Source organism: Dasypus novemcinctus, chromosome 3 (genome assembly GCF_030445035.2).
Source record: "Dasypus novemcinctus isolate mDasNov1 chromosome 3, mDasNov1.1.hap2, whole genome shotgun sequence".
In the NCBI taxonomy this organism is placed as follows: domain Eukaryota; kingdom Metazoa; phylum Chordata; class Mammalia; order Cingulata; family Dasypodidae; genus Dasypus; species Dasypus novemcinctus.
Genome location: NC_080675.1, coordinates 111944363 through 111966000, shown reverse-complemented (window position 1 = coordinate 111966000; position 21638 = coordinate 111944363). Strand labels below are relative to the sequence as shown.

The 21638-nt window shown below is 40.8% G+C and overlaps 1 protein-coding gene and 1 pseudogene across 1 annotated transcript in view; one reads left to right on the top strand and one right to left on the bottom strand.

Moving 5' to 3' along the window:
• The window catches only part of RAD51 (RAD51 recombinase), a 34159-nt gene extending 12878 nt beyond the window's left edge, over window positions 1-21281 (bottom strand). Inside the window, exons 1-5 of the mRNA XM_004454987.5 lie at window positions 20828-21281; window positions 16003-16091; window positions 13865-14002; window positions 7156-7273; window positions 6078-6169 (exon numbers count right to left, since the gene is read on the bottom strand). Coding sequence (XP_004455044.1) covers window positions 6078-6169; window positions 7156-7273; window positions 13865-14002; window positions 16003-16089 — 435 coding nt within the window. The 5' untranslated portion in view covers window positions 16090-16091; window positions 20828-21281. The remainder of the gene's footprint in view (window positions 1-6077; window positions 6170-7155; window positions 7274-13864; window positions 14003-16002; window positions 16092-20827) is intronic.
• LOC139438180 (suppressor of cytokine signaling 2 pseudogene) lies at window positions 11345-11925 on the top strand (annotated as a pseudogene).
• Window positions 21282-21638: the final 357 nt, after the last annotated feature.

Sequence of the window (21638 nt, the reverse complement as noted above, 5' to 3'; positions counted from 1 at the left end):
GTTTCTAATTTTCACATTTTAATAATAGTGCAGTGTAAATTCTCTACCCATTGATCCTTGAACACATGTGATGTTTCAGTAAGGCATATTTCAGTCAAATAGCATGTACATTTAAGATCAGATTTGTTCCAATGGATGTGTCATGATGATGGGAACGAGTGTTGTTGGGGGGGGAGAGGGGGGCTGGGGGGGTGGGGTTGAATGGGACCTCACATATATATTTTTAATGTAATATTATTACAAAGTCAATAAAAAATAAAATAAAATAAAAAAAAGATCAGATTTGTGTTAAACTGTCTTTTAAGGATTTTTAAATTATACTTGTACTATGAACAACATTTTTATAACTAAACCGTAGTTCTCAACTTTACATAACATCATTATTAGACAGAGATCCAACACAGTGGAGTTTCATTCATCAAGCTGAGACAATCTGAATAATGTAAGCATATGTTTAGGTTTTGGTAATTTAACATTTCCTCTAGCTCTGGTTCCAGGTCTAGGCAGAAGTATAAATATTTCTATTATTAATGAATTAGCATTCTTTTTCTCTGAAAAAATTATCAAAGAATTATAGTTGTTCAGCCATCTGTGATAAGTTATTTTTATAGGGAGGATATGTTTGCTTGAGAATTGTGCTTCAGTCTATTGTTTACAGGCATTAATCTGACAACTTAGTAAATATTCCCAGGCTAGGATTCTGTTTGTACAACTTTAGTGTCAGCATGATATGATGAGATGCCAAGACAACTATGGATGTTGTGTACTGTACTCTAAATATTTATTCCACATGAATCCATGTCAAAACAACATGGCGAAAACATTTCTATTCATAAAGGCCACACATCATGTCAAATGACCTATATTAAGGTGGCATTTAAAACAGCTCTATTTTCCTTTAGCAATCAATTTTCTAATGGAACACAGGCAAGAACTATCATTTCTACAGCTTACTACCACTATTTTTCCTCTAAATGCCTCCCCTCTCATTACACTAAAAGTTCTCCTATGCTGCCTGCCCAACTCTTTCTTTCTCAGAATTATTTAGAAGAAAAGCCCACAATGGCTCAGGTCTACTTGATAATGGAAATCTAATTTGGTTTTCTCACAATGTCACACATATGGTAACATTTTGGTCTGCAAAGAAGAAAAGATCAGTAGAGTAATTAAGGAAAGAAACGTGTTTAAAATGACTAGTAATGGGAAGCAGATATGGCTCAAGTGATAAGCCTCTGCCTACCATATGGGAGGACCCAGGTTTGATCCCTAGGACCTCCTGGTGAAAAAGAAGAGAAAGCATGCCTGCAGAGTGAGCCCGTGCCCACACAGTAAGCTACGTGCCCACGTGGTTGAGCCAAGTGCCCGCGCAAGTGAGTCACGCAAGATGACACAACAAAAGGGAGACAAAGGGGAGACAGTCAATGTGAAGCACAACAGAGACCAGGAACTGAGGTGGTGCAATTGACAGGGAACCTCTCTCCACATTAGAGGTCCCCAGAATTGAATCCCTCTGAATCCTAAAGGAGTAAGATGAGAAGAGAAAAAAATAAAACAAAGTAAGTGAAAAAGGGCAATGATGAGAATAACAGGGGACTATCGAGCCAGGCTTCTTGATGTCAAATAAACATTTAATCATACAAACCAAAACATTTTGCTATCTCAAGAAACAGCATTGGCCACCTCAATACAAAAGTGGTGACTGATGAAAGACATATTTGTAACATGAAAAAACAAGGAGACAGATTTTCTTGGGTGACTTTAGAAAATCAGTCTCATTAAATTAGTTTCTACAGATTTGTTTTACTAAATGTGAATCCTATACAGAACACAGGATCTTGACAAAACCATATTTTTTATGCCATATATCATTCTTTTTATTTATTTATTTTAAAGATTTATGTATTTCTCTCCCCTTTCCCCCACCCCACCCTGGTTGTCTGTTCTCTGTGTCTATTTGCTGAGTCTTCTTTGTACGCTTCTGTTATCAGCGGCACAGGAATCTGTGTTTCTTTTTGTTGCATCATCTTGTTGTGTCAGCTCTCCATGTGGGCAGTGCCATTCCTGGGCAGGCTGCACTTTCTTTCACTCTGGGCAGCTCTCCTTATGGGGTGCACTCCTTGCACATGGGGCTCCTCTACGGCACTCATTGTGCACATCAGCACTGCACATGGGCCAGCTCCACACGGGTCAAGGAGGCCCGGGGTTTGAACTGTGGACCTCCCATGTGGTAGGCGGATGCCCTAACCACTGGGCCAAGTCCGCTGCCCTATTTTTATTTATTTATATCTCCCCCCTCCCTCCATTGTCTGCTCTCTGTGTCCATTCACTGTGTGTTCTTCTGTGTCTGCTTGTATTCTCATTAGGCAGCTCTGGGAACCAATCCTGGGACCTTCTGGAGTAGGAGAAAGGCTATCATTCGCTTGTACCATCTCAGCTCCCTGATCTGCTGCATCTCTTCTTATCTCTCCTCTGTCTCTTTTTGTTGCATCATCTTGCTGTGCCAGCTCTCCTTATGGGCCAGCACTTCTGCACGAGGCAGTACTCTGCGCACGCCAGCACTCTGCATGGGCCAGACTGCCTTCACCAGGAGGCCCTGGGCATTGAACCCTGGACCTCTTATACGGTAGATGGGAGCCCAAATGCTTGAGCCACATCCGTTTCCCCCATTTCTCATCTTTAACATAGCAATACACTGATCTAATAAACTCTTTTTGATAAGAGGACAGTTCATAACTGATTGTATAAGGGAAAAACACAAAAAGTAACTATTTATATTAGATTTTAAATTTATAACTCATGTCCTAAAAAATGTTACTTTGTTGAGACGATAAAAACTCACACTAAGATGGAAAGATACTAAGCCTCCATTATCATCCTGATATAAGGAAATATTTCGTTTCAGTTGCTCTTAAATCCCATTGAAAAGTTGCATCCATAGCAGGAGTATAATCTATCTAGATTAAAATAATATTTTCTCAAAATACCTCAAATTTATTTAATAAAGTCACAGAAGATTATTAACAGAAGAGTTGGTACATGAGCATGGGACAGATTCCAAAGGACTTCTTTTTGCGGGTGGTCACTCACAATAGCATACCCTTAAAGGCAGGGAAGGCCAGGACCCACTCAAGAGGAAACGAATTCCCTAAAACAGTGCTTGAAGTTGCAGAACAGGGAAAAATTTATCTATCTCTTCTATATCTTATTCCTTCTCTCTCTCACATCTTTCATTTCCAGAGATTTTGTAGTAATGTCTCTGTAGATGACTCTTAGTCCCGTATCTCTAAGTAACACAAATTTTCTTGTGGCTTTCTCCTTGTCACCTAAAACCAACCATCCCTAAATGAGAACTACCATCTTTCTATAAAAACTGTCTTCTCCCCTTCCAAAATCCTTTTTAAAGTTTACCAAATTAATACCTTGTTGGGCTGAGGAATTTTTAAAATTTTTAAGTTCTTACGGCTGGGGATTGAACCTGGTACCTCTTATGAGGGAAGTTGGCGTTCAACCACTGAGCCACAGCAGTTCACCTAAGTTGGTTTTTTCATTTGTTTGTCTGTTGTTTTTTATTTTAGGAGGCACCAGGGACCAAAACTTGGGACCTCCCATGTGGGAAGCAGGTGTGAACCGCTTGAGCCTCATCTGCTCCCTGAGGGATATTCTCCCCCATGACTCCCTCGTCAGTCAGCTTGTTGCTTCTACTCATTGTGTTCTCGCTGTCTGTTCATGAGTCTGCTCATTTTCTTTAGGAGGCACTGGAAACCAAACCTGGGGCCTGGGAGGCAGGCACCCAACTATTTAAGCCACATCCACTCCTTGCTATTTATGTCTGCTCATTGAGTAAGATCATTGCATCTGCTTGTCTTCTTTAGGGGGCACTTAGAACTGAACCTGGGACCTCTTTGTGGGAGGCAGGCACCCAAGTGCTTGAACCACATCTGCTCCCCCAGGGATATTTTTTATTGTCAGTCACTAAGTCCTGTCCTTTACAATATCTTTTGCATATATCCCTTCCTAGTGCCACTATTCTAGTTTAGTCCTGACCAGTAAATACCTTTAATAATCATACATCAAATATATTCTCAGCTTCTGCCTCTCCTGCCAATCTATATTTTTCTTAATATTTATTTATATTCCCCCCCCTTGTTGTTTGCTCATCTTCTTTTTAGGAGGCACCAGGAACCAAACCTCCCATATGGAAGGGAAGCGCCTAAACACTTTGAGCCATCTCTGGTCCATTTGTTGTGTCTCTCATTGTGTTTCCTTGCTGTGTTTCTTGGTTGCATCACCTCACTGCATCAGCTCATCGCACCAGCCTGTCACATCATCTCACTGTCTTGCTCTTCCTCTCTAGTAGGCACTAGGAACTGAACCTGGGACCTCCCATGTGGTAGGCAGGAGCCCACCTGCTTGAGCCACATTTGCTTCCCCAGCCACATCTGCTTCCCTCCTGCCAATCTATTAAAAGGTTGCTACCAGAATATTTCTGGAAGTTTTGCTCATGTTATGCTTTTGAAAAACACTTAAAGATTCCCATTCTTTATAGAATCAAGTAGAAACTTCTTTGCAGTCAAGACCTTCTAAAGTATAGTTTTGATGTATCTTTTTAGGGTTCCTAGAACTTTTCTACACAATCCCTGAGTCATGGAAATGGATTTACTTATTGTCTTTTCCTCTTATATTATGCCTTCCTGCCCTCTGTACTTCTATACATTCCATTCCCTATAATTAAATGCTTTTTAATTTTTCTAACTCTCCAAATCTAGCATTCTTCAGGGGTCTGGTCCAAACTCTTTTCTCTAAGATTACTCTATTCCAATGATTACTCTAGGATGAAGTAATCCTTTTCATCTTCAGAAAGTTATGCTACTTCCTCTATACCATTCATTTACAATATAGGTATGTCTTAGGACATCTATTCCATCATCTCTATCCATTCTATTATTATCTAGATTCTTACTGAGTGCCAAGCACTGACTTAGGTATTAGGATAAAGCAGAGAACAAGCCAGTTATAGGTTCGACCCTTATGAAGGTTTTAAGAGCGTGGGCTCTGAAGTCTGGTTTGATTATAGGATATGGACTACTTAAGTGCTGTTTGATCTTGGGCAATTACTTAACCCACTGTGTCTCAGTTTCTGAATTTGCCCACAAAGTAAAGCACAATAATGGAAGAGGAAGCTGAAGGAGTCCATGGGAGGATTTTTTCCTAATGGAGGAGATATTAGGAGATACTGATGAAGATAATCAGAGGTAAACAGGGTAACAGAAAGGTAGAATGGGAAACAGAAGTAATAGTAGAGGCCTTTAGAAGGTGACAAGAGATGCTAACCAGATCACAAGTAGGAGGAATGGCCTTTGAGAGGAAAATGACACTTTCTACATTGTAACCTGAGATAAGACAGGTGAAATGTGGGTAAATTTACAGATTTCATGTGAAGAGCAGGTTAGGTCATTGGCTGAGAGTGAAGGTTAAGGAGGAGCATGGTAGGTTTGAAGAGAAAAAATAAAGTATGAGATAGGTGTCTTACTGAGTAGGCAAATACACCTAAATGGAGAAACTCAGGAGATTCAGCAAGCTGTACTGAATGCTAATCTAAAGTTTGCTATCTTGAATTTAAAGTGAAGCCAGTCAGCATTATGGTATGATTTTTCCCCAGTAAAATCAGCTATTTGGGTACAGGCAGAGAAGAGAGATGAAGTTCATCTAAGACTGACATCTTCAGGCAGGGGATGTAAACTGAAGTTATTTGGAGGGGAATGATTTGAATCAGGAATTATAAAACCTAGCATAGTAAGAGGGTAGGTGAAGCCAGTAGAGGCCTGGTAGATGGTAAAAAAATATTTGATATCAATAGTCTGAAAGTTTCTAAGGTGAAAGAATTTTGCAGTAACAATCTATCTTCTAGCTAGCTATAGGATTCTTTTTTTTGTATTTTTTAATGACTTATTAGGATTCTTGATGACAGAGAAAATAGCTTTTGTGGCCATCCCCACAGATGTTTGTAAAATAACTTTCAAATGTCAAGAATCAACTGATTCTTGCTGATTTGATTAGCTAGTGCCCCAAGAACTTACCTGGCATGTAACAGCCAGGGTGTGACAGATCTGGGTCTTCCCAGTACGAAATTCTCCAAACATCTCTGTGATGGATCCAGTCTCAATTCCACCTTAAGAGCAATAAAAAACACTTCTCAGCATGAGAAAAATACTTAGAAATTATAATCATAGAAATCTCCTTGAAGCTCACTAGAAGTGTGCAGACATCATTTGAAAATCCAGTTTTCAACAAGAATTAGTATTTTTAAAACTTTCATTTGAAATGATTATAGATTTATAAGAAATGTACAGGGAGGTCCTGCATAGAGCTTGTTCAGATTTCTCCAGTTATATATGCACTCATTTATGTGTGTGTGTATAGTTTTATGCAATTTCATCATGGGTAATTGTAATTACCATCATAATCAAGACACAGAACTGTACCCTCACAAGTCAACAAGCAGTCACTTAAAAAATAAATTATACAAAAAAAAGAAAATAAATAATATCTAACATTTGCTAAATGTTTCTTGTGTACCTGGCATTGTACTATGCACTTATATGTACCATTTCATTTAATTCCAATTATCCATAAGGCTTATCCTCATTTTAAAGAAAACAAAGGCAAAGAAATATTAAGTAATTTGTAATTTTCCCAATGTAACACAGCTGGTAAATACTAGGGTATGGGGATGAATAACACTAACACTCAAATTAGAATCTGATTCCTAAACTCATGTTATTCTGCACCCTATGAAAAGGAAAACTTGAATGAGTAAACAGTTGGGGAACAGTCAATCAAAGAGCCAAACCAAACCTTGCAGTAAGTTAGAACAAAAATGCTTTAAAAAAATTTAAAAACTTTACATCTTTCCTTAAGCTCTAATGATTAGAGTGTACTACTATTAAATGAAGATTAAATTATTTAACTTACAGATAACTTTACAATTTTTTAGGCCAGCTCCCACCCATCAGCAATTTTACTTCTTCAATGTGGATGCTTCCCCTATCTGATAATATCTAACCCATAAATCCTACCCAAATGCTTTAATTTTGTTCTGTGACCTGGATTCTTTGTTAACTGCTATTCACAAGGTAGGATAAGGAATTACTACACCTTGAAGTAATTTGTCAAGTTCTTTGGAACCAGTAGTAATCTGTATGATCTCCGATCGCCTTTGGTGGAATTCAGTTGCAGTGGTGAAACCCATTGGAACTAATTTAGCTGCCTCAGTCTGGGGAAAATAAGAAATGTTAAACAAAATAATATGCTTAATAGAACAAAAACCAAGCAGAAAGTGGGAAAAGACAACATCTAACAAAATTTCCAGAATGCTCTCTCTTTAAAAATCATCAAAATAATAATAGTTCTAGTTCAAGGACTATTTTATCTCTCTGGATATAATGAAGGATAAATTAATTTCCAGACTCCATGATTAATTTTTAAATTGCCAATTCAAGTAGAATACACATGCAATTTAAAAAAAGAGGGGGGTGGAGAGTGGGGGTATATGGGAACCTCTTATATTTTTTAATATAACATTTTGTGTGATCTATGTATCTTTAAAAAAAAGAATAAAAAAATAGAAACTATTATAGACTCAAGCATATATAGTGTACCTGACTTACGACAAAGGTGATGATACACTGCAAAGTCAACATATTTAAACCTTTATTTCTTGCTGCATCAGTCAGGTTGTATCTGTTAACTTTCTACTTTATAAAATAAGGACATTTTGGGAAGCGGATTTGGCCCAACAGATAGGGTGTCCGTCTACCACATGGGAGGTCCGTGGTTCAAACCCCGGGCCTCCTGACCGGTGTGATGAGCTGGCCCACACGCAATGCTGATGCGTGCAAGGAGTGCCCTGCCACACAGGGGTGTACTCCACATAGGGGAGCCCCACGCGCAAGGAGTGCACCCCTTAAGGAGAGCTGCCCAGCGTGAAAAAAGTGCAGCCTGCCCAGGAATGGTGCTGCACACACAGAGAACTGATGCAGCAAGATGATGCAACAAAAAGAGACAGATTCCCAGTGCCGCTGACAAGAATACAAGCGGACACAGAACACACATGGAATGGACACAGAGATCAGACAACTGGGGGGGAGGGGGAGGAAGGGGAGAGAAATGAAAATCTTAAAAAAAAAAAGGACATTTCCCCTTCCATCTTTTTGCTTTCACATTAACCTCTTTATCTGTCAGCTGTGACTTTTCCTTTACTTTGTCAAGTTGAGAACATTTATGTCCTATTTTGTAACCACAGATTGATTAAAAAATTTAAGAATAAATGTACATTTAGAGAATTGCGGGAAGATGGTAAAGTGGGAAGCTCTAGGAATCAACTCTTCCACCAAAACAAGTATTGAACTGGTAAAAACTGTCTAAATTAATTTGGAACTCTGGAGTCTGGTGTAACACCGAAACATCCAGGTAAAGCTGGATGAATATCAGTTAATTTCACCTTCCATGTAGCTTAACCATACCCCACACCCCAACAACATGGCAGGCTGCTGTGGGAACTGTAGCCTGAGTTCCTGGCGCACCTTGCTGGTGGCAGGGTGGGCAAGAAAGACCTAATCCTCCAAAAGCCAGGGGTGTGTGGTCTGATTCTTGATCACTGCTCTTTATCATGGGGTAGGGGGGAAGAAGGAGAGGTCATCACTGAAGGCAGCCATTGTTTCAACCCCCCTAAGGCAGAAACAGTAGAAAAATCTAAAAGAGGTATTACCTCTTTTTCTTCCTTCCTTCCTTTTCTTCCCCCCTTTCTTTCCTCTTTCCTTTTAAAATAGTATGGAAAAGTCACAAACTGACAGAAAAAAATAATTTAAAAAACCTAACCCAGTATAGCAGTTTGATATAGCTATGAATTCCAAAAATAGATATTGGATTATGTTTGTAAACTGGTCTGTCTGAAGTTTCACATTTACTTAAATAAATTATGATTAGGGCTTTGATTGGGCCATGTCAGTAGGGTGACAAAAGAAGAGAGCTGGAGTTCTGGGATTTTTTTTAAAGATTTATTTATTTATTTCTCTCCCCTCCCCCCCCACCCTGGTTGTCTGTTCTCTGTGTCTATTTGCTAAGTCTTCTTTGTCCGCTTCTGTTGTTGTCAGCGGCACGGGAATCTGTGTTTCTTTTTTTTGTTATTGCATCACCTTGTTGTGTCAGCTCTCCGTCTGTGCGGCACCATTCCTGGGCAGGCTGCACTTTCTTTCGCGCTGGGCGGCTCTCCTTACGGGGCGCACTCCTTGCGTGTGGGGCTCCCCTATGCAGGGGACACCTCTGCGTGGCAGGGCATTCCTTGCGCGCATCAGCACTGCGCATGGGCCAGCTGCACATGGGTCAAGGAGGCCCGGGGTTTGAACCGCGGACCTCCCATGTGGTAGACGGACACCCTAACCACTGGGTCAAGTCTGTGGCCAGAGAGAGCTGGAAGTTCTGATTTTGGAGTTTTCAAGCTGGAACTAAGCACAGAGCCCAGAGAGAAATAAGCCCTGGGAAGAGAGGAACCCAGGAAGCCTGAACCCTGACCAACACTGGCAACCAGCTTGCTCCAACAAGTGGCAATAAACTTTGGTGAGAGAAGTAACTTATGCTTTATGTCCTGGTAACTGTAAGCTTCTACCCCAAATAAATACCCTTTAAAAAAAACCAACCAATTTCTAGTATTTTGCATCAGCACCCCTTTGGCTAATACACCCAGCAATCCCAGAGAGGGAGAATCAGATTTCTAGAATTACAGCATAAACTCAGAATGTCTAGTTCTCAACAAGAATATTACAGAAAACAAAAAGGAGCAGAAAAGTTTGGGTGATTCCGAGAGGGAAATATAATTTTTTTGGGGGGGAAATATAATTTGAAAGACATTAAATCAACTGTCTTAAATATGTTTAATGAGCTAAAGGATACCATGAATAAAGAACTAAAAGAGATTAGGAAAACAAACATCTGAATAAAATAAAGGGACAGGAATTATGAAAGGGAAACAAAGAGAAATTATGGAAGTGAAAAGTACACTAATTGAAATGAACTTACTAGAGGAAATCAGTAGCACATTTAAGCAGGCAGAAAAAAGGATCAGCAAACTTGATGATAAGACAATTGAAATTATCCAGTATGAGGTGGAGGAAGAAAAAAGAATGAAGAAAAATGAACAGAGCCTCAGAGACCTGAGAGGCACCATCAAGAGGCACCATCAAGTGGCACCATCAAGAGGCACCATCAAGGATACTAACATATGCATCATAGGAATCCCAGAAGGACAAGAAAGACAAGGGCAGAAAAAGTATTTCAAGAAATAATGGCTAAAAACTTCCCAAATCTGATGACAGTCATTAATATATACATTCAAGAAGGATAAATTCAAAGAGATCCACACCAAGATACATCCTAGTGAAACTGTAGAAATCCAAAGATTTCTTGTGATACAAGGGATAGTCAGTAAGATTAATAGCAGATTTCTCATCAGAAACCAGGAAGGCCAGAAAGCAGTGGGATGAGATATTCATAGTACATATTGAAAAAAACTGTCAAATTCTTTAGGTGGCAAAATCATCTTTCAAGAATGAAGGAGGGGAAGCAATGTGGCTCAAGCATTTGGGTACCCACCTACCACATGGGAGGTCCTCATTAGGTTAGGTTCCTGGTGCCTCCTAAAGAAAAAGAGGAGTGCACAAGGAACGGACAGAGAAGGCAGAGAGCGAGCCCAAACAACGAGAAGGGGAGAGAAATAAATTTAAAAATCTCAAAAGAAAATTAAAAAATAATAATAATGAAGAAGGGAGAAGGGAGAAGATGTAGTTCAGTGGTTCTGCTTCCCATGTACAAGGTCCTGGGTTAAATCTCTCAAACAAACAAACAAAGAAAATGGAGAGGTTCTGGGGACAGGTATTTAACTCCTGCCAAGTCTTCCCGCCGCCACGGCACTTGCAGGCCTCAGGTTTCCCCTGAAGCATGAGCCCACTTGCCCGCAGTAACCAGTGCTGCGTGTGTGCTGTGGACTGGTTTGCACCAGGACCGACACACAGCCTCAGGATCTTCCCCTGCACCCACAGCTCAGGCACCAGGGGAGCTCCGGGGTTGATGGCAGAACTGTGGGTAACCATGCCTGCCAGGCTTTTGCCATTTGTCCTTCTGGACTTGGGGAAGAAGACCCAGTGGCTCTCCAACCCTTCCCCCTCCGCCACCATTTCGGGCACCCTGCAGAGACTTTTTTTGGGGTTCCCACTGACTTCTGGGAAGGATGTGTGTCCCTCTGCCCCAAGCTCAGTTGGTCACTTGTCTTTGTCACAGTGACCTTTCCTACATGACCCTGTGGTGCTTTGAGCCCTCCGGGAATGACCAGGAAGGTACACAGAGCCAGTGGGGACCGTGGGGTCTGTAGAATAGCCATCACCAGAGGCGGTGGGTCTAGTAAAGGCCCTGCAGGAGCTCAGTCAAACAGTATGGTACTGGGGAAGTATGACTATTTATGAAGCCAAAGAGAAATTAAAAGAGACACCAGAAGGAACTTTTGATTGGAGACAATTCTCATTCAGACTACCTACTAACAATATCTGTTAAAATATCAGCTGAACCAACTAACCTGCAAATCGAATACCAAGATGAGAAATTCAGAGTGGACTCTATCGCACGGTGTCAAGTCCAAGCTTAAACAATTTGACAGTATGGTTCATCTGATAGACAACTATGTTCTGATGTGCAAGGATAAGCAGACTGGCCTGGAAGTCCCCCAGTATAGCACTGTTTACCTTTATCTGACCAAACCACTCTACACAGCAGCACCGACTCTGCACCATCTCTGTAGACTCAGGGGAAATAAGCAAATGTACCGGTACCATCTGGGGACTGCCTTTACCAACTAAAGAAACAGAAGGAGCAAGATAAATAAAGTAACAGTAGCTGTAAGACATTGGATGGGGGACAAGAAAGGATCACAGTATAATAGGACGAAAATAACTGGATACTTGTCTTAATTTTGCCATCATCTGCATGACTTTGGATAATTAAACCTAAGCCTAAATTTCCTCATTTATAAAAATGATAATTATTAGCTCTACCTTTCTCAGTGTCATTATGAAGGTCAAATGAGAATATACGTGAAAGGGATGGAGTTTCAAAACTAATGGGCTATCTAAGGGATTAAGTCACTACCTCATAATCACTTAAGCCAGTAAAATCACTTTTATGTCATTTATTAAGGGGGAAAAACTAATAAGCACATGATTTAGACTCACATTCTCCTGTGATTATTAAAGAACTTAATCTATGACAAGTTAACTGATAGATTATATACATTGAGTGCTTAATTAATATTCAAGCAATAAAAACTGCTTTGCTATGTGAAAGACATTTTTACATTGGAAGATATAGAATTTCACAAATCGAAGCAAAAAATAAAAATTGCTCTGAATTAACAATATTAATATCTTAGCGTGTATTTATTCCTAGTCTATGGTCTAAACATACATAATATATATATATATATATATTCTTTAATTAGAGAAGTTATAGGTTTACAGAAAAATCATGCAGAAAATACAGAATTCCCATATATCCCCTATTAACATCATGCCTTAGTATGGTACATTTGCTACAATCAATTTAAGATTTTATTATAATTGTACTATTAACTATAGTCCATGATTTATATTAGGGTTCATTGTTGTGTTGTACAGTCCTATGGGGTTTTTTTGTTGTTGTTATGCTTTGTTTTTTCCGTTTTTTAAATTATTATTATTATTACTATTTTTTTAAGTACCAGGATTGAACCTGGGACCTTGTATGTGGGAAGCCAGCACTCAACCACTGAGCTACATCAGCTTCCTGAGTTGGTTTTATCATTTGTTTTGTTTGTTGTTTGTTGTTTTTTTCAAGAGGTACTGGGAATGGAACCCAGGACCTCCATGTGGGAGGCAGGCACTCAACTGCTTGAGCCACATCCACTCCCTTTTTCTAAAATTTTTATTCTAGTAACACATTTATAACCTAAAAATTCCCCTTTTAACCAAAAGCCCCATATAAGTATACAAACATTTTGTTAAGGTGCTTTCTTGTATCAGGCACATTTTCCTACATAAATAAATACTATTCAAAACTGTTTTAGGGAAGCAGACTTGGCTCAATGGATAGGGCGTCCATTTACCACATGGGAGGTCTACGATTCAAACCCAGGCCCCCTTGACCCATGTGGAGCTGGCCCATGCGCAGTGCTGATGCGCACAAGGAGTGCCCTGCCACGCAGGGGTGTCCTCCGCATAGGGGAGCCCCACGCGCAAGGAGCGCGCCCTGTAAGGAGAGCCGCCCAGTGCGAGAGAAAGTGCAGCCTGCCCAGGAATGGCGCCGCACACACGGAGAGCTGACACAGCAAGATGACGCAACAAAAAGAAACACAGATTCCCAGTGCTGCTGATAAGGATAGAAGCGGTCACAGGTCACAAAAGAACATGTAGCGAATGGACACAGAGAGCAGACAACAGGAGGGAGGGGAGAAATAAATAAAAAAACTTGTTTCAGTGGTTGCATGATGAATATATTTCTCAGGAATGAGATCACAATATCTAGAATAAGGCATATACCACTCACTGTTAACTGGTAGTTAATTTGATAGTATTTATGTCATATTTCATGATATTACAGTTCTCTAGAGAAAATCTGAATTTATGCAAAGAGACACATATAAAGATAAGAACCTGGTAATTAGTCTCTGGAAAGGGGAACAGGATGACAGGAGAATGAGGGATGAGGGAAGAAGACGAAGTTTCACTGTATCCCCTTCTGTACTAGTCCCACCAATACCTTCCTAAATCATATAAGCTATACTTACCAGAATTTTATCAGCTTTGGCTTCACTAATCCCCTTAATATTTATTAGCTCCTTCTTTGGTGCATAGGCAACAGCCTCAACAGTATGGAATCCAGCTTCTTCCAATTTCTTCACGTCATTGGCATTTATGCCACATTGCTGCAAGGGAAGAAAATCATAACTGAAGCTTCAGTTCTCTTATGGGAGAAAAATGGGAAGAATACTTGCCCCACCTAATTTCACAGTAGTTGTGAAGAAGTGTGATACTATTTACAAAAGCTTTGAAAAGCATGCTTTATGTGTGAGGTAATCAACAACAAATTACCAACCCTTTCACTATCAGAGTCAGTATTTAACTAGTACAAAGTCATATACATTAAAATGGGCTCTTACCATGCAGTGGAATTAAACCAGAAACGTGCAAGCACTAGGAATAGACCACTAACTCCCAACAATTTATGACTGAGTCTAAACATGCCTTGAGACCCTGGTCCCTAAAAGGGCACTTTAAACCAGTTCTTCCCAACCTTACCACATCAAGTGCACACAGAATATGAAATTTCTACACTACGATGAGGTAAACAGATAAAGCTGCTCCAGAGTGGAGGGGATCACTATCTTGGCATATAAATAACTTTTCGTAGCACAATGACTGGATGTTCTGCTCCAAAAAAAACTGACGTTAAGATTGGAGACAGGGAAGCGGACTTGGCCCAGTGGTTAGGGCATCTGTCTACAACATGGGAGGTCCATGGTTCAAACTCCAGGCCTCCTTGACCCATGTGGAGCTGGCCCATGTGCAGTGCTGATGTGCGCAAGGAGTGCCGTTCCATGCAGGGGTGTCCCCTGCGGAGGGGAGTCCCACGTGCAAGGAGTGCGCCCCATAAGGAGAGCTGCCTAGCGTGAAAGAGAGTGCAGCCTGCCTAAGAGTGGCACTGCCCACACGGAGAGCTGACACAACAAGATGACGCAACAAAAACACAGATTCCTCGACCACTGACAACAAAAGAAGTGGACAAAGAAGACTTAGCAAATAGACACAGAGAACAGACAACCGGGGCAGGGTGGTGGGGGGAAAGGGGAGAGAAATTTTTAAAAAAAAAAGATTGGAGACAACCTCTTCTGGTCAGGGACATGTATTCTACTTTCCAAACAAACCATCCAAGGGCACTAGTCTCTCCCTATATACAAGGTCAGCTTTGGTTTTATTAGCTACCAAAACCATGACTTCTGAGGAGAACATCAGTTAGTGAGGGGATGTGTACATACCTGGGAGCCAAGGAGGGCTTGGGAGAGGGGAGCGAATGGTATCTGCCTACAGAACAAATCATGTTTGCTATTCCAGCAGGGAATGTTTAAGCAATGAGGAATAAATATGAATGGGTATAAGGATGCTCACGGTACCAAAAGTTATGACTCTGAACCAAAAATGCAGGCCCCTGACTCTGATGTTTTACCACAAAACCAATTACATAACTTTTGGGGTCTTGAAGCTCAGTTCGAGATGAGAGGAAAATGCATAAAGAGACAAGAAGAATCAAAACTTTCCTTTCCCTCCAACCCCCTTAGCCCAGGTCAGTTGCATTTGCACTGAATCACTGTACAATGGACAGGAATAGTGGGGGACTCCAGCTCTGGTGCTTAATGCTCTTGGGCATAGTCCTGGATCGGGAAAAGGGCTCTTTTACCTTTATATCCCCAAGTTGTTCTCTCTGCCTGTGACAGCTGTCTTGCTAGTAACTTCAGCATAGAAAGAAGAACTGAGAACAAAAAATAAATGTAGAAAAGTTGCTCCTTTCTCCCTGCATAGCTGGCCTAAGCCACTGGAATTCCCTGGACAGCACTTATATGCACAATGGAAACAGCATAGAGACTCTACCAGCGGCTTCTAGGGCTTCTTAGTTTCTTACAGTCCATCTCTGAGAAAGAAAAATGCTAATGTAGGAAGAGAACTATAGACTAAAGAGCCCTGGTCAGACAGGTTTAGCTCCTATATTAACTCTTTCCACAGAATCCTTGACAACCCTCATGCAAACTCCCATTTGAATCTTGATCTTGGGTGGGAAACCAATGGTTTATGTAAAGGCAGTGATTTCTCTCATTAGGCAGAAGAATCTTGTTCAGCATTATAATTCCAAAATTAACAACTAAACACATACCTCTAACCGTGAAATAGGTTGTGGGCCAAAGCTTTCTTCTTCCACTGAAGTATCTGCATTTGCTTCAAGCTGCATCTGCATAGCCATTACTGAAAAATACAGATACCCATTAAAAAGAACTCTAAACAAACCATGGTGTAAGTATGGAGCAGCACATTTAGTTTTGCAATAACTCTGAAGAAGCACTTGCTCAGGTTTTAGTCTAATGACTGACTTACCCATGGCAGGAAGAGCATACCTCCTACCAGCATTCCCCTCTATTTAGACAGTTAACTGTATCAGACTTTAGGAAGAGCCAGGACCATTTGGTTTCTTAAAGATGCACAGCTTAATTTAAGATTAACTATTCCCCTCTGTATCCTACCTTTTACTCCTTGAGGGCAGGAGCAAAGTCTTATTTATTTTTATACAATTCATGATACACTATGTTAGGTGTTTGGTAAATGTATGGAAAATGAATGCAGACATTCCAGGACTCTACTTTGAATTAAAAAAAAAAAGATTGATGAAAGGGCAAAAGGTTAAACAACTTTAGTTCCATTGTTCCCTTCTAACAAGAGGGTTTCTGGGAGCAGGCAGCGTGGAAGGAGGGAGGAGTGACAGGAAGGTACAGAATGGTTGCCCGTAAGCCTCTATTCCTGATAGGGAAACGTAAGCAAAAATTATAACTTGTAGACACATTTGTTGCTGCCAATAGGAGTGTATGAAATTCAAGGATCACCATTTTAGTCAGTTCTAGAGCTTCAGACACCTCAATGAATGAGCAAATGAATAAATATCATGCAAGCAACTTGCTCAGTCTAAACCCTTTCATTTAGCTCAAGGGTTCTTAATCTTTTGTTCCACGGACCCCTTTGCCAGTTATGTGAAAACCATGAACTCTTTACTAAGTCCACACTATACTGTGTATTATTTAATAAATATATCACATCTGCACCAACATGTCAGCACAAGAATATTTTTTTTATTTCAATTCAAGCTCACAGACCCCTTGTTAAGAACCCCTGATTTGTAAGGCCTATACCTAGTCAGGTTATTATGATAGAATTAAGATTGCTCAGCTTGGAAAGAAGAACTGAGAACAAAATAAAATTTTAATTATCTTCAAGGTATCAAGGTGTAAAAGTGAACAAGTCTTGATGTCCACAAGGATAAATGATCTTGGGAAGCAAATGTGACTCAAGCAATTGGGCTCCTGTCTACCATATAGGAGGTCCAGGGTTCAATGCCCAGGGCCTCCTGGTGAAGGCAAGCTGGCCCATGTGACGAGCCAGTCCACACAGAGTGCTGGCCCGCGCAGAGTACTGCCCTACACAGTAGTGCTGCCCCGTGTAGGAATGCTGGTCCACGCGGAGAGCTGGTACAGCAAAATGACGCAACAAAAAGAGACAAAGAGAAGAGATAATAAGAAACAGCAGCAGATCAGGAGTTGAGGTGGCGCAAGAGAACGATTGCCTCTCTCCTACTCTGGAAGGTCCCAGGATCCATTCCCGGAGCCACCTAATGAGAATACAAGCAGACAAAGAAGAACACACATAGAGCAGACAACACGGAGAGGGGGACAGGGCAGGGAAGAAATAAATAAATCTTAAAAAAAAAAAAGGAATGATTTTAAATCACATCAAAATAACCTGGACAGATATAAGGGTAAATTTAACCTAAAAAACAAGCGATTACAAAGTCTCCATTCTTGATGACTTAACAGAAGATGACCATTTTTGTCTTGATTGCTTAGGCATAGATCTCTTAGATGGCAAGTTTAGCACACTATGAGTATAGGATGATTCAATTTATCTAAATCACCTGCATGTAATTTTAATTTAATTAACTTTCTTTGTAATTTATGAAAAAAGATGGCATTGCAGAGAAATGGTAAAAGGTTGGTCTTTCCAGTCAACAGTGATGCATTGACTAGATAGTATTACAGAATAAAATGAGGGAAGCAGTTCTGGCTCAACTGATAGAATAAAATGACTTGACCACGGTATCTCACACCACTGAAAAAAATTAATTTCCAATTTAGATGGTAGATCTAAATGTAAGAAGTAAACAATGCTTTTAATGTACGAGAATATCTTCATGACTTTGGAGGATAGGAAAGATTTCTTAAACTGTATACAAAATATAACAACCATAAAATAAAAGACAAAAATTGGATATATTATATTCAGAACTTCTAGTCATCAAAAGACAGTATTATTGGAGAGGATTGGACAGATAGGAACGCTTACTGTTAGTGGGAATATAAAATGGTACAGCCACTGTGAAGGACAGTTTGACAGTTCTTAAAGAAGTTGAATATAGACCTGCCATGTGACCTGGCAATACTATTGCTAGGTATTACTCAGAAAAACTGAAAGCAGTGACGTGAACAGACATCTACGTTCACGGCAGTTATTATTCACAATTGCCAAAAGTTGGAAACAGGCTCAGCAAACTGACAAAAGATGATGCAAAAAGAGACACAAAGAGGAAAGACCATGAGAGATACAACAAACCAGGAAACTGAGGTGGCTCAGGTGATTGAACACCTCTCTCCCACATGGCAGGTGCCAGGTTCAGTTCCTCCCAAACAGAAGACGAGCAGACACAGCAAACAGCTATCTCAAACCACAAGTTGGGGAGGGAGAATAAATTTTAAAAAATAAGTCTTTAAAAGAAAAGTTGGAAACAACCCAGGTGTCCATCAGCTGATGAGTGGATAAATAAATTGTGGTGCATACACATGATGGAATATTATGCAGTGGTTAAGAAGAAGTGATGAAGCATATGACACATAGATGAACATGGAGGACGTTACATCAAATGAAGCAAGCCATATACAAAAGGATACTGTTTGAGTGCACTATTATGAACTAAATATATTACGTAAAATAATCAATTAAATTAAATTATTAAATAATAAAATAATAATTAGAATATAGGTCATCAGAAAATAGAACGAGAGTAGAGAATGGAAAGCTGATGGTTATTCTGTGCAGAACTGGCTAACAGGTTGTAAATCTATGGAAATGGTAAAAGCACATCATGGTGTTTGTGACTAGCAGAGAGCTATATGGGTATGACAGAGTTGAAAGGGAAAGTCTAAGGTCATGTATATTACTAGAAGGACAACTAAAAAAATGTAACATGGGACTTTATAATACGAATATGGGTGTTGTTGCATTTATAAAACTTACAAAATACGAATACAAATAAACTAAAGAGAAGGAAACAGAATAGCAGCTATGTATGTCAGGGGAAGCATAGAAAGATTAAGAGGTAATGAGTTTCTTTTGTTTGTTTTTTGTTTTTTAGTATATTATTACTGGAATAATGAAAATGCTCTAAAAATGCCTGAAGTGAAGTATGCACAACTATTTGATTACACTGAATACCACACTGACTCTACACTTCGGATGGATTTATGCTTTATTAATATGTGTCAATAAAACTGATTTTAAAAAAGACAACATTAACAGAATAAGTTAAACTACAGTTTGGGAAAAAATTTTGCCACATATAGAAATAACCAATGGCTGATAACAAGAATATAAAGAATTTTTTTCAAATCAGTTAAGAAAAAGACAACCCCTCAAAAAATGAGAGATTTCAACAAGCACGTCACAACAGAAGTTATCCAAACTGCCAATAAACATATCAACAAATGCTCATTCTCTTTAGTAATCAGAAAAATGTAAATTAAAACCACAAAGAGATAATACTGTATATCCACTAAAATAGCTAAATTTAAAATGTTGGCAAACAGAACAACTTAACATTCATAAACGGCTGGGTGAGGACAAATCAATATAAGCACTTTGGAAAACTGGCATTAAATGCAAAAGTTGAAAATAGACTAATCCTATGACCCAGGAATTTCACTACTCTGTGTTAAGCACCTGCAAAGCATGCACATGTGCACCAAAATATATGTAAGAATGCTCATAGGAGCCTTTCTCATAAAAGCCAAAAAACTGGAACCAAGACATGAGTATAATGGTTAAGGGACACTATACAATGAGAATGAACTATTGCTATAGGCAAGGGCGTTTTTTAATCTACAGACATAATGTTGCATGAAGTCAGTCATAAAATAATACATATAAAGTATTTAATTTACATAATGTTTTACACAGGTAAAATTAGTCAACGGTGTTAAAAGTCAGTGTAGTTTAGTGGTTATCGTTGAGGGAAAGAGGGGCAAGTACTACACAAGGGCGTGCAAGGGAGGCTTCTGGGATGCTGACGGCATTCTATTCCTTGACCTGAGCGGTGATTACACAGATATGTTTTTTTTGTAGTAATTCATGGAACTGTATACACTTGTGATGTGTGCGTTTTTCTCCCTGCACATTACACTATACTTTATAACTTTAGGGGAGAAAAACTCACTTCCCATTATTCCTTTGGCACCACGTGACCTGTTTTCCACATTAGATTATGAAAATATTTTTGGAAATGGAGGCTGGCACTTTGTAAGCAAAACAGCGTAACAGAACGAGAAATTACCAGGAATCCGGAAATCCGGCTCTGGCATTAAAAATCTGTGACCTTAACTACGTCACTACACCTCTCCGGGTCTCGACTTCTTCACCAGAGAATAGGTGTTGGATAGGAAGGTCTTTAGGACTCCTCCCAGCTTCGTAGACGGTTCATTCCCGTTTTCTCCACAACGGGCGCTGAAAGGCGGTTGCGCCGGGACCCGCGCCTGTTCCGCCATCTCCGGTTTCTCACTTGGCAGAGGAGCGGGATGAACCGGCTGCGGGAGCCGGGTCCGGGTCGCACTCCGGCTAACGCGGGGGCAAGCGGCGGGAAGGGGCCGCTGTGCGCCTTACACACTCACCTACGCCTGCCGCGCGGCTAGCTCGGCGGGTCGCGCACTCAGCCTTCTGTCCGCAGCCCAGCGCAAGCCCGACCGCCGACGGACTTCGGACCCCTAGTTAGCGCCACGCTTCTCTGTTCCCCGGCCCGGCCTTCGGCGCACTACTCAGGTGGGCCTTAGCTCCCCGCTACGGACCTCCAGCGCGCCTGACCTCTCCTCAGGTCCGGCTCAAGGCTCAGCGCGGGCTCAGCTCCGCGGCTTTCGCAAATCCCGCCAAACCCTCTCGGGCGGGCCACGCCAGCGTCAGCGTAACGTCTCCCCGCCCTTCCGGAATCCGATCAGCCGCTGCGGCCGCTACTTGCGAGCCAGGGGGGTGGGCCCAAAGAACTTGCAGGATACTGTGGGTTGCGTCTTCGTTTCTTCATAAGGATGATTTGAAGTTTGCGAGCGGCCGCCCTCTTCTCTTTACTAGATCGAGCACTACAACTCCCAAGAGGCACTGTGGTCGCCCCGGGACTGCATCCCCCAACAGGCACCCGGCGGCGCTGCAGTTACTGGCCGTCGGACTCCCTGGTGCATAACCTCGCTCTTGGGAGCTGCTTTTGAAAGTCTGGCACTTAGGGTCTCTCTGTGTCATCCAAATTCCCGGTTCCACTTGCTGTCCAGGTTCCTGGAAGTGGTGGAGCCGGAGAAGCTCTCGGATATGGATGAAACTAAGATGAGCTAGGATCTAGCGCTTCCGCAGGGAACAAATAGCAGAAATAGTACCGGCTATCTCAGAGACAATGCTAGTTAGTTGCAGACCGCCGAAATAAAGCAAATATCACAGCAA